At 40.7% G+C, this 13670-nt stretch overlaps 1 protein-coding gene across 2 annotated transcripts in view; it reads right to left on the minus strand.

The window, feature by feature from the left end:
* Window positions 1-13670, minus strand: part of cfap20dc (CFAP20 domain containing) — a 40428-nt gene that overhangs the window by 26484 nt on the left and 274 nt on the right. Inside the window, exons 2-13 of one of the 2 annotated variants that reach the window (XM_070549397.1) lie at window positions 13499-13588; window positions 12895-12988; window positions 12719-12791; window positions 12395-12509; window positions 12168-12315; window positions 10970-11101; window positions 8961-9112; window positions 8763-8852; window positions 7018-7126; window positions 6139-6249; window positions 5904-6038; window positions 3858-4153 (exon numbers count right to left, since the gene is read on the minus strand). In XM_070549397.1, coding sequence (XP_070405498.1) covers window positions 3858-4153; window positions 5904-6038; window positions 6139-6249; window positions 7018-7126; window positions 8763-8852; window positions 8961-9112; window positions 10970-11101; window positions 12168-12315; window positions 12395-12509; window positions 12719-12791; window positions 12895-12988; window positions 13499-13588 — 1545 coding nt within the window. The remainder of the gene's footprint in view (window positions 1-3857; window positions 4154-5903; window positions 6039-6138; window positions 6250-7017; window positions 7127-8762; window positions 8853-8960; window positions 9113-10969; window positions 11102-12167; window positions 12316-12394; window positions 12510-12718; window positions 12792-12894; window positions 12989-13498; window positions 13589-13670) is intronic. The other variant, XM_054730659.2, reaches the window with a different exon arrangement.

Consider the following 13670-nt stretch of genomic DNA (forward strand, 5'->3'; position numbering starts at 1 on the left):
CATGTGTGGAACAAAACAGAAGCTTTATATTTTTTATTATTTAAAGGACTTGAAGATAAATAGAAAAATGTAATATTTAATAAAGCATTAGTAACGTGCCACTTCTAATTTTGTAACAAATATGACAAATTTGCTATGAGCTTAGATTAACTGGCCACTTTATTTGTTGCATCAGCTCAATGACTTGTGAACTAGGTAATCTGCCATTCACATATGCCAGCAACCCATTGCAGTTAGACCATACCATACCATACCATACCATATCATACCATACCATAACAAACCATAGCATAGCATAGCATAGCATAGCATACCATACCATACCATACCATAACAAACCATACCATACCATGCCATACCATATCATACCATACCATACCATAACAAACCATAGCATAGCATAGCATACCACGCCATACCATACCATAACAAACCTTACCATACAATAGCATACCATACCATACCATACCATATCATACCATACCATACCATAACAAACCATAGCATAGCATAGCATAGCATACCACGCCATACCATACCATAACAAACCATACCATAGCATACCATACCATACCATACCATACCATACCATAACAAACCATAGCATAGCATAGCATAGCATAGCATACCAAACAGTACCATAGCACAGGGTGTCCCCCAGTGCTTTATAAGCCAGGCGGCCCGCCAGGCTTTGCTTGCCCACCTGCCAGACTAAGCGTCATGCCCCGCCCCCCTCCCAGACCCTACCGTGTCTGCTGACATGAACAGCGCAACAAAAGTAGAGCCCTCCATTAGCTGATACTGGTGAGAAACAGCAGCAGAACGGGTGCAAACCCTCCACCCCCACTGTCACAGAGGAGCACTGTGGGACGGAGCACGCAACACCGCTCTCACAGAGGAGCACTGAGAGACGGAGCGCGCGAACATCCCCACCCCTGGGGGACCGAGTCTGAATCCATGATATGAAGAATTAACACCCTTCTGATGGCAAAGGATGGTCTGTGAAAAGTATACCTAATAAACTGTCTGGTATGTCTAGTGAGTATATGAAGAAGTAGTTAACACAATTTTTTTTTCATTTTTTTGTTCTATTAGTTTGTGTCATTTTATTATTAGATCTATTTTTACTCCCATCAACTGTTTAGCGTGGTTGTCATCATTTCAATTCCCAGAGTGCTAATGAGCAGTCACCACACAGCACGCCAGTGTTTAAATGTTAGAGTAGAAAAAGAAACTAACTAGCTACACAGTAAGCTTTATTATGACTGACACAGCATCAGTGACTTTCTGATTCAGACAGTCTGTACGCATTGCTCTTGTTTGTACTGATTGTTATGGCAGGTTCTCTGAAGAAATAAATGCATGAATAATAAAATAAAACAGCAGTAAATGAAAAAAAGAAAGACAAACATGATATTGTTTCTTTTTTTCAAACCTGAGGCCACACATTTTTATGGTGGAGTTTGTTTCTTTTGAAGTGCTCTTTTTCTTTTGAAGTGTTCCGATGAATTCACCGAAGAGGCAACATGATCATTTGATTGCAGAGAGAGCGATGCGCGCCTCGAACAATCTGTCTGCACGTGGGTGTGTAAGTGTGTTTGTGAGAGGGTGTGTGGGTGTGTAGAATGAGTGTGCACATGAGTGTACCATGTGATTCCTCCCCACTTACCAAGCAAACACTTGTGCTGGTTTTTGTCTCTACTTTTATAATGGTTTTTACCATAAAGCACCGATTACAATAAACAAAGGCAGCGGATCATTTGATTAAATGATGTAAAATGACAATCTACAAAGGATTGTGCTCTTTCACCTGGTTTTCAATATAAATAAGAATCCGTTTCCAACCCTGCAGGTAATATTTTTAGATTCTGAAGCAAATGTCAGCTCAGGACAGTTGTAGACAAGAAAAAGGTTATACCTGCTCTTTACAAAGGTCACTATAAAAGATTCACTCATTTCCCAACAAACATCCTTTCAACTATTAACAATTTTTTTCTCTTAACTCAAATCATCCTAGTAGTACAGATCTAAACATATGCATCTTTGCTTGCACACAACTTCACCAACCTCTAGGAAGTGCTCCACGATCACTGACACCAACTACTGAAATGCAAAAATTGCGAGAGTCTGTTTTATGTTTCAGAATAAGACCAAGTTCACTTGTTTCTCCAACGGATTTGCAGTGGTCTCTAGTACAAATGAATGCCTTGTAAGGGGAGAAAGCTCATGCGCTCCTGTTTCAGAGACTAGAAATAAGCCAGATGACAGGAGAGCTTCAGACGGCAGGATTTATTTCTTGATATTCAAATTTCTCACCTCTGATTGGCTAACTGTAACACAACTACCACTAACTCTGTTTGCTTTGCAACATTGATGTTTTACCTCCACAAATAAAACAGGCCTGGAGGACTTTTGTCTTGTTAAGGGGTTGATGATGCTACACATTCTCACACCCGAAGCGTGGAAAAATTACGCTGGGTAACCAAGTTTCTGACGCGTTGCGAGGCCACACTCTGTGCCAGAGCGCCGTTGTCCAACTGCCGCAGTAAAATGGAGATTTCACCCTCTTGCTATTTAACCTTCCCCTCACCCCCATCCTAACTTTAACCCTCTTGCGCTTTCAAAACTTTGGTTCTAGTTGTAACGTCCCTCTCCACCACGTTTAATGGGAACTTTAGAATGAGCAACAGGGTTAAGGTTAGGACAGGGGTGAGAGGAAGGTTAGCAGTTAAATATCGGTGAAATGTACGTTTTACTGAGGGCGTTGGAAACCGATGCTCTGGCACAGCACGTCGCATCCAGACACTTCGGGACTCCCAAACACGTTGAAAACAAATGCTTGGACATCCAGCGTTATTTTCCGACACTTCGGGTGTAAGAATGTGTTGGATAATGTTAGTTTCTACAAGCTGAGCTGTGCTCTGCTCTCTCCTGGATTCTAAATTTAAAAAAAGAAAAACGGTCCAGTCTCAAGGTTGAGCCTATGAATGCTAACGTGCTAATGTCATAGGCGTTTCTAATGCGAGCATTTTCGAGTCTAATTTAATTTTTTGTGGTTCTTCATCATACACAGATTAAACAAAGCTTGTTGTAACCTTTGCTGACATGTTTTGGCGTCCAATGCTGACTTCATCAGAGCACCGCTCTTTACGGCGCTTTCACTAACGCGGCTAATGCAGGAAATAAGGGTAGTAGACCATTTTCGGGTCCAACCTGCAAGTGAAGCTCAGAATGGCCGATCATATCTCAAAAATAGCAAATAAAAATGTACTTTATGAGTGACCTCGGCCTTTAAATAGTAGACAGTAGGCATTACTTCAGCACCACCCCACCCCCTGCCAAATTGATTAAGCCAAGCTAATCAGATGCACAACAAAACGAGGTTCTTAACTCTGAATTATCAAAGTTATTATAAAGTTTTAAATAAGTAAAAGCAATTAGCATTTCTTTGAAGATAGTTCTTTCGAAACTTCAGTTCAACCATTTAATTTCCCTACTCAGCATTAAAAAATGCTGTTCTTTATTACGAGTATTAGGGTAATTAACAAATCCTCATATGAAGAGAAAAACCTACTGACCTTTGAAGTGAAATGTGCTTCACAGAACATTCAAAAATTACCAAACAGAGTGCATTCTGACACTAACAATTAATGAAATGACATGTTTTTGTTAATAATTGAATTTACCAGGATCAAACTGTGGTGGAATGAGTACATATTCCTCTATATAGTTTAGAACAGCTGTTTTTCTAACCCAGGATGTTTGGTCATCAGTCTTCTTACAACATAAGATGCACTTTAAATGCATATGCATGCAGAATGCTGTGTGCTTCCATCACTCATCTGCAGTAGCCGTACCTCATCACTTTCACTGCCAATAAAGTCGTCTTCAGGCCGGGCGTCAAACCTCCCCCCACGGTTGCTCTGCACCTGATCATCCCCCATCTCCATCTTCTCCTGGTCACCTTGGCTTTGCCCTCGTTTGGGTGAGCGTGGCGGTGATGAGAAAGTGAACAGATCCTGTTGAAGAGTGAGCTGGGGCTCAGACCCCTCATTACTCTCCCAGCTGCTCCAAACCTGCAGGTTAGATGACAACCCTGGTCCGAGATGAAGTTCTGCTGAACTTTCTTTGGCAGGGCGGCAACTACGCTCATCTAGAATAAAAAGTATGTACAATACACATGATATAAATAAACATGATGAAACCTTAAATGGAACTTTGGCCTTTTTGAGTTGTTAATTTCCTATTTTAGATATTCCTGAACAGCCTATGTTAAGAGATATAGCTTTCAAGTACTTCATGACTGATAAGCTAATGGTTAGTTCATGCACGGCTACCAAAAGTTTATTGCTGCCATGTTAGGATGGCTCCAAACTATCAAAATTTTCATGCTTTCCATCACTGTTAAAGTCATACCAAACAGTTATTTTGGCAGAAACTCCTGACAAATGTGACCCCTGGAAGAACCAGGAGTGGTACAGTCTAGTGATATTTGTTATACTTGTTTTAAATAACCTAAAAACGATACGTGCAATGAGAAAGTGTAAAAAAAAAGGTTTATATGAAATTTTCAAGACTGGAGCCTTTTCAACAGGACAGTAACACACTTTGATCTTGGCTGGGCTTGAACTACCCGTCAGTCCTGAACGGTGTAAGGCTTATCGGAAACTTTTAACTTACCACGATGAACTGAACTCAACTGGAATGTTTTACTTTGTGAAGTGCATTGAAACTACTCTTGTCCTGATTTGGCGCCAGATAAATAAACTGAATAGAATTAAAGAAGGTGTCTACAAAATGTTTCAAAACGGCTATAAACCCTTTAATTTCCAGAACCTATCTGTTAAATCTTGTCATCCCTGATCTTGATGTGTTTGCAGGTTTAATTTTATTTGATAACGCCACTAGTATCTGTACATTTTAATGCATGAATAACACTGTAACTGCAGTTGGCAGCTGCAACCTCAGTCCGCTGCTGAGCCATCACTCGTGTAATGACAACTCTGTGAAAACATCATTAAAATTTTGCAGAAACATTTTCAACAAAGCAAATATTTAAATCCTGGTTTAGACGTTTGTTTTTACAAAGGAAAACATCTGAAACGATGTTGTTGTCTGCACGGTCAAGAGAGCAAAAGCTTTAATACACTAAAAATGAAAGTTGCATCAATTTGTGCTCATTGTTATTTTTTATATAAAAAGAGGCAAATCTTTATTCTCTGAGATAAACCTCAGTTCAAAGATAGAAGCACCTAAATCTGAATGAGTGAGCACATTTGAACCTCTCGACAGTATAATCACTTCCTCTAATTGCCCACTGTGTGGCAAACCCTGGGCCCAGGAGATGTCCCTCTGACTTTTATTTAATGTGCCACATTACCATTAATGAACTAACTACTTTCCATCTGTGGGCAGGCCTGCACCAAAGGAGCTTACTGCTTGTAGAGAAACCTCTATAAATGAGCTCTCAGAACACACGCGCTCATTTTGCAAGGACAATGTGTGTGTGAGTATGTGTGGGGAGGTAGTGGGGAAAGCGGTGAGGGAAGAGTTCGCAGGTTGGATTGAGGAGGGTCATGCAAGTGGGCCTGGTGCGGGTTATGTAAAATTTAAAAGGGGAACAAAAGCGTATGTGCAGCTTCCACTGCGGGGCATTAAAATTCATGCAATATTTTGAAGCGATCTAATTTATGAATTATATAAAGAGCAAGAATAGGTGTTTTTTTTCTCTTAAGTATAAAGAAGCTGCTTATTAAAATCTGAACATGTCAGGTAGATATCAAAAATCACCCAACATGCATATCAATATCTTTTTGTTTCATGTTCTTGTCCCTCGTTGTCTTATTATCCTGCTGCAGCTCTCGCTCAGTCAAAAGCGTGCACATGCATTCCTGCTGCCTTACCTGTGGTTTGGTGTTCTGACTCATCTGTTGGGGTCAGAGGCTGATGTTTGTACGTTTGCAGACTGGATGGGAGTGTGCATTTCTCTCTACTAACATCTGCCTTCTTCTGACCCCCAGATTTAATGTTCGGAGGAGCTTAACAAAGAAATCAGATGCTTCATTGTTAAAGATTCAATAAAATTCACGCTATATGAAATTCAAACAAGGATTGAATTTTTCAGAGTATTCAGTTTACCTGATGAAGGTAGCCTCTCTCTTCCGGCGCCCAGGATCCGTAGCTTTTTACATCCCTGCTTGTCAAGCACTCGTTTTTGCGGGGGGCGTGGCTGGAATTTGCAAGATGCTCCTACAAATAATAATTTCAACACCAGAAAAAAGGTTTATAACACCAAAACATTCGAACAATGTTATTAAAGCTTGCCAGAAGCGTATCTGTGAACTGATTATGTACCGTGAAAATGCCTAATAATGAAGGCATTTTGGTAACGGAGCTTCTTACATTCATTCATCGAAAAAATGAATATATCAGGCTGCATTATGTCCAGCTGAATTAGGGAATTTTAATCATCCAGATTTGGCATTTCATCCTGAAAGGAGGATGTATTACCAATGATAAAGCTGTTATTGGACAGAGGATACTCCATTGAAAACATTTGTTGCCTCCTGTGTAATATGCTTGGATGTGCTGCATGAAGAACAGACTGATTTATTTTATCCATGAGGATCCTAAGCCATAGGAAACAAGCCGTTACTGAGCCAGATCCAAGCAAACATGGTGCTGTGGCAAAATATGCAACAATTATAGCTTGCTGTTTGCCAAGTTGATTTCTCAACTTGGGTAGAATTTTTTAAAGAAATCCTTATTAGTTCTCATTTGGGCATTATCTGACCTAATTTCAGTAACCAAACAGAAATCCTTCACATTTCTAGAAAGCTGTTGATCCGTTTCACTGAAATCACACCCGCACCACGCCTGTAAACGTACGCACAGATATAGATGCAGCTGTCACAAATTAAATTGAGTCCAATCGAAGGATTCATGTGATGAGATAGCTCAAAATGTTGAAAGAATTCAGACAATAAGGAAAAAACACAGCTCTCTACACAGATTTACCCTCATGCAGACTCTGGGAGTTCTGACCATGGGATGAATTTTCTCCCATCTTGGTAATATTCAGACTCTCTGCAGTCATCCTTTTGTTCATTCTACTTGATGGGAAACCCTGTGGCATGTAATAAAAAATACAAGTTCAGTAACAACATATCCTGTTTTTACTCACACACAAAATTCAACCACAACATTAGAACCTTCTTTAAAGAGCAAGTCACCCTCTACCAGAGTTAAACTCCACTCCCATTTCCTGTTTGAAAAATGCGCCACAAGGAGGCATTGCCTGGCAGACCAAGAGGGCAGAGAGGCTAACAAATACACACGGAGCCTCACAGCGGCATTCTGACATCATATGGTACCAGCTAACATCATAGAGTACCTCTTAGCCGAAAGCGATGGCAGATTTCAATTCTAATGCAGTTCAGAGTTTTAACCTGAAGAGGGCGCAACACTGACAGTTTTAGGCAAAATATTCAAATTTTAACTAAAATGCACAAAAATACCAAATGATTGATTACATGTGTCTACAGTACGATTAGACACACATTTAAATAGTTTATCAGCAAAAGAAAGTTGATATGGGAGTGAAATGCCCTTTAAAGAGCAAGTAACACCTAAATAAACTTTTTTTTTGCTGATAATCTGCATAGATGAGTGTCTAATGGTGCTGTCACATGCGTAATCATTAGTGTGGCAGTTTAGTGCAACTTACTCTAAATTTAATATTACAGCCCAAAACATAATTATGTCTCCATCGTCAGGTTAAAAACTCTGCTCCACATTCATGTAGAATCAGCTGTGGCTGATGGCTAAGCTGAAAAATGTGACGTTATCAGCAAAGTACTACATAGCTGCACCGCACTGGTCTCCAGGTGAGACAGCCGCACCTCCACCTGGCTCAGCCACTCACCTCCCAATATGACACGCTGGCTCTCTGAGTCGCTCGCCTACCTGAAAGGAAGTGCCCTCCTCCCCTTTTCATCTAATGATCACATTTAACAGGAAATCCTCCAGAATGCTGCAGAACCTGTGCCTGCTTGTCTCCTGAGCGGTATAAGTCTTGTGTGAGTGCGTGATTGCGTACATGCACGAGTGCCCACGCGCTCGTTAACAACTCGTTTTTGAGAAATTTCGACAGCGCACGCGGGGGGTTGAGGTGGGTGCGATCTCCCACTGCCTCAGTGCCGCTCTCTCGGTCCGCCAGGTTCTTTCAGAAGCGTTTTCCTAACAGGAAGTGTGGATGAAATACATCACCACCCAGGCCTTGACCGTCACTTTTAATGTGATATTTGGCACAAGTATTCCAAAGGAGATCAACCAGCAAGGTTGTACTTAAGATGTGCAACTGCAGAGCTCTCTGTCGCCTACAAAAGACATGTTGCACCTCCAAACAGGACCCTGAAACAATGGACAAGGGTTGCCTGATCTAATGAATCGTGTTTCTAACAGAACCAAAAAAACAACGTGCATCATTTATCTGGGCAAGAGACATGAGCAGGACAGCTTAGGTCAAAACAAGGAGTCAAAAAAATAAATAAATCTGATACTTGAGATCAGCCAAGCAGAACGGGTTTACTTGATACCCTCTTTTAACGGGATACTGAGCTGTGTCATACTGGAAACCTGCTCTGGAGCGGTTTGATGGACATGTTGAAGTGCTAGCTTTACTCCAAGTTTTCTGGATTTAAATCTGATTCAGCATTTGTGAAACATGCTGGAAAAACAAGTGTAATCCGTGGAGACTTGACCTTATAGCCTTCCAGTACAGGATTTAAAGAAACTGCTTCCTGATGCTGAATACTGCCAGACATATGAATGACGTGCCTGAAGGTCCAGATCTGTTGTGGCAACACAAAAATTCATTCACTATATTAATCCATGCTATAGCTGATTGGCCCGTTTCTGTAGAGAATTAGATGAATAACTGTACTGTAAACAAAAGGTACGTTTCTCTCCATTCCGTCTGAGGTTGTGCAGATATTCCTTCCAGTCTGAGGAGATGGAGCTGAAGCAATGGAGCCTGAGGCTGTGTGTAAGACACCCTGGGGCTTGGCTCTCCGATCTCTGGTTGATACGGCAGTGGGAGGCTGGTAAGGTGCTGTAAAGAGAAAGAAAATCCCCCCAACTCATTGGTGCATAGGCCAGAATATTTAAGGTTAGTGAGGAGCAGTGATTTGTCGAGCAACAGCAGCCCTTTTATGGTTGTTTTTGTCTCAAATAAAAGAAAAGGGAGTTAATAGAACTTTTTATTAGTTTAGATAGATACACAATGTTCTACAGTTCTCCACTTTATTTTGATTTCCACAGACGGTGGAATGTTTTTTATTAAATCCAACAAGCTGCTCCATTTCATCACGAGAAACTAATGGGCCAAAGTGGGAGTTATTGTGATATGCCACAGATCTGACCTTGCTGTATCTCTGCAAGCTAATCAGGACCACCTCTGCAGAAGCTAACAGCAAAAACACACGTCCTGTCTGATCCTCATCAAAGCGCAGAGCAAACACTTCCACCCGGCAAGACAAACATGATCGACAACATGATGCAGGCAGAGATTAGTCGGATGTTCTGAGAAGGAAAGAGGAAATCACACTTTTGCGATATGACAGATGGAATACACACGAGCTATACCCCTGGAGTGAAGAAATTCCAGTGAGCTTTAAATCTACAAAAAGCCCTTAAAGAATGGGATAACAATAGGGATTAAGATGAGATATATGTATGATTGCTGGTTCTGTTGAAGTATTTTCTGGTGTGATTTCGATCTGTGAAAATTAATCGACCTTTAGAGCAGCAGACAGTCTTTGGCGTGACACTGAGCTAATCGGAGCTTGTTTGTTGCTGCGTCACAAAAAAAAAAATCCAGATCCTTTTAACAGTTTCTGACAGAGCGGGTACCGAAGGAACAATGTACACCAAAAAGACTTTGCCAAAGTTAAATTGGATGCTTGCTTTAATAGCAATCATTTTAATTATGATTAGGTATGTTGTGCTAATAATGTAGATGCTAATTACGAGGAGATATTTCTCGTTAGTGGTGACTGCTCTCTTCTAAGGGTGTTGCTATTTGATCCAGCGAGACTTGGACAGCTGTCAGAACAAATAAATATTTGATGATAAAAAAGGCCACAAAGGCAGCAGAACAGGATTACTGGTGCATGTCCTTTTTCTATGAGAAAATAATTGCTGCTCCCTCAGTGCAGGTGAGGCCCAAATCAAGACAAAAATAAAGCCCGCAGAAATTGTGTACGAGGGGAAACAAAGTCATTATAAACTTAGCTAAAAACACTCTCTAAATGGATCAACTCGTCTTCAAAATACTTCAGTGAATTACTCCCAGAACTTTTTATGAGTCTGATATGAACCATAATTTGATTTCTAATAATAGCATCAGGACAATAAAAAAGGACAAGACATAAATTATGTTGAAAATCAATCCATTTATGTAGACTATTAAAAATGTCTTTTTTCTAAAGCTTAACATGTCACCTTAGCTATTTTTGCTGCTTGAACAAGCCATTCCTGCAAAGAGGGTTCTCCTGACAGCAGAGATTTCTTACACCAGACCACTGGATGAGGTTAGGTACCGATGCTAAAGATAAGGCCAATTTCTCACTCTGCACACCAGTTCATAGCAGAAGTGTTCAATAGAGCTTAAGTTAAGTTTTGTGGAGGAAAAATAAGCTTTAGTTCAGCTCCCACACTTGGTTTTGTGAGCGAGGGCAGTGTCAAGCTGAAACATAAAGGGCTGCAAGCTGCAAAGACAGCTGTCTAATATCACCGACCGAGGAGGCTAAGTCCGCCAAGGAAGTACACAAAAGTATGAAGTAGAGAAAATGGCTTTATTACTTTTTTTTGTTTGTTTCTCGATGCTCAATGCCTTTTTTATTGAAATCGATAGCAGTTATTTTATTGTTTTCACATTTGCTGATCCAGTGGTTTTATATTTACTTACCAGAAGCAGAGCTGAAAGGATCTGTCTTTATCTCTGCCCTCCACAGATGATCAATGCCGACCACGTGAGTGGCTTGGATCACATCGGGTGGGAATCGGAAATTGTTAGGGATCATGTCCATGAGGTAAACACCTTCAAGGAACATAAGTGCATTAACAGAATAACCACACATACATACAATACTTAAAGCAGAAATCCAGACTATTTTCTCTAAGGACACCATCTAGAGGCAGAAACATATATTGCATATTAAGCCTCACTTCCTTTTTCCGTGATTATGGCTGGAAGCAATGCCTCATGTTTGAGAACGCATGCCTCCCACCAGAAAACACACAGACACGCACACATACATGTGTGTGTGTGTGTGTGTGTGTGTGTGTGTGTGTGCGCGTGCGCGTGTGCGTGTGTGTGTGTGTGTGTGTGTGTGTGTGTGTGTGTGTGTGTGTGTGTTGAAAGCTCATGCTGAGCAGAGCTCAGTTCGAATTGCATGGGGCTCTACAGGATGGGTGGTGGGCTTAGCAAAAACATTGAGATATCGCTTAAACTATATCATGGCACAAGAAAAGACGTATTTTTATGGATTTCTAAAAATTATATATATACCTAATTCCTAGCCTGGTAAGCTATCCTGTATATGTGAATGTTCAGTCTGGCCATGACTCAGACAGAGCTCAGACGTGGGGTGAAATCTACAGCTGTTTTAACTGTCTCCACATGCTATTGGATAAAAAACAACATGATTTACTCACGGCTACGGATGTCAGTCGATGGGGAAGTCCGCCATACACAGTCAAAACAACATAAATACCTATTTTTTTCTAAATCAAAAACTTAAGTACCTCTATCTGCTCTTGACTCAAAGAAAAACTCAAGTCTAAAGAAACCAAAGTTGATACCAGCGCTGTTTCAAACAAGCCACCGCCATCTTTGTTTTTCGCTCAGTCGCAGTAACGTCCAGCCCACCAAAACTAATGGAGTGTGACACATGATTGTTTGGGCCTGCTGAGGTTCTAATAGAGCGTGCCCTGCAACTCTCTGTCTAGATTTCTAGGCTCCATAATCCCTGAATGGGGGAAAACTCCAGATTAATGCTTTGAAGCCCAATTAATACATTTGGTGAAAGGCTGTCATTTTTTGCTCTAAAATAACCAAACATGTTATTGATTTAGGAAGCAGCTGCTAGAACAAAATGCATTACCATCTTCCGATGTTGTCCCAGGGTCTTTTTTCATCGTAAAGATCCTCCGAAGTTTACAGGTAGCAAACAAAGTGATGGCATCCAGGGTGGAAAATCCTTTAAACAGTTCTCCGCTCAAAGACATGAGGTCAATGCATAAAGTGCACCACTAGCACAACAAATACAGCGGGATTAAGCACATTTAAAACCCCATAAAAGGATGCACAACACATACGTGATACACTCACATTATCAAAATTCATTTCTGTCAGAGGGATCCTTGCATGCAAAGGTGTGGCAGCCAACTTTTTATGCACAGTTGAAAAGTGAAGCCGTCGTTTTAGATGCTCCAAATCGGTTATCCTGTAAATAAAACATAACACAAGGCTCATAAATTCTCACCAGCTACAACTTAGAAGTCCTGCACTGAGAAACACTGAAGCTTTATTGGTCTCCGAGGTGAACTCTAGACCGTGTTTGATTACAACCATAACATCAGCTGTCATCGTGCACTTTTAAGAGCTTTAATTGCAAACATTTGTGAAATAAATTCAAATAACTTTTCTACTCACACCAGCTCAATGGAAAAATCATGGCATCGAGGAATATTTACTTGAAGGACCAGAAATCTTTGGATAAGCCCAACTGTGACAAAACAGCAAAAAGGAGTAAATCTCAAATGACATGGCAATTAGTGAAACAAATTAAAAGTCACAGATGGATGTATGACTGCTTGGTGGTGACTTACGAGACATTTTTGTATTCTCTGGCATTTGCATCTTGACTGTCTGGCTGCTTCCCTCCAAACAGTAAACAAATCCCTTAACTTCTTTATTATACTCCTAAGAGGGAACATAATTCAGAGAAGGCCTTGCTTAGTCTAAGTCCTTGCGGGTTACGACTGGTATACCTGTTGTGTAAATGTCCCCAAGAGTGACAAATGTTTTTTATGGGAGCAAATATATGAGGTTTGAGCTATAAAGTCTTTGTGTCAAGATCAATTCAAGCTGTAAAAAGTGTTTAGTTGGCAGTATTGCTTGGCATATATAGTAATGAAGGTGAGAGTGTTTGTCAGTGTTGCGTGAAAAAAAAGCCACTAACCTGCACAAAAGTGTGTTACCAACACCTGATCTGATTTATCAGAGTGACAGCATATGGTGTTATTGAGCTAAAGTGTAACTTTTCTTTAGTCTTTGCTTATTTATGTGTAAGGTAGCACCAGGCTGGGTTAGAGTGCATGAATTGCTGCACATCCCAGCCCTGCAGGTGTTAGCCTGCCTTGGAGGACACATGTTAAATTTATCTGTGTGTAAATGTAAAGCTGGAAGTGGCATGTTCCTAGTAAAGCTCACTTTATGTATAGCTGAAGGTCCTCCACTGAGTTTCCATTTCGCTACGGGGTCTTTTCCTTGCCCACTGAAAATATCAAACACAGCTCCACCCTGTAAAAACAATCAAACAAAAAAACACTCTATAATCCCCATTGTTAGCTTTCATAAAGCAGCTCTTGTTACAGCTTAAGCT

The sequence above is a fragment of the Nothobranchius furzeri genome, chromosome 3 (assembly GCF_043380555.1).
Source record: "Nothobranchius furzeri strain GRZ-AD chromosome 3, NfurGRZ-RIMD1, whole genome shotgun sequence".
NCBI lineage: Eukaryota > Metazoa > Chordata > Actinopteri > Cyprinodontiformes > Nothobranchiidae > Nothobranchius > Nothobranchius furzeri.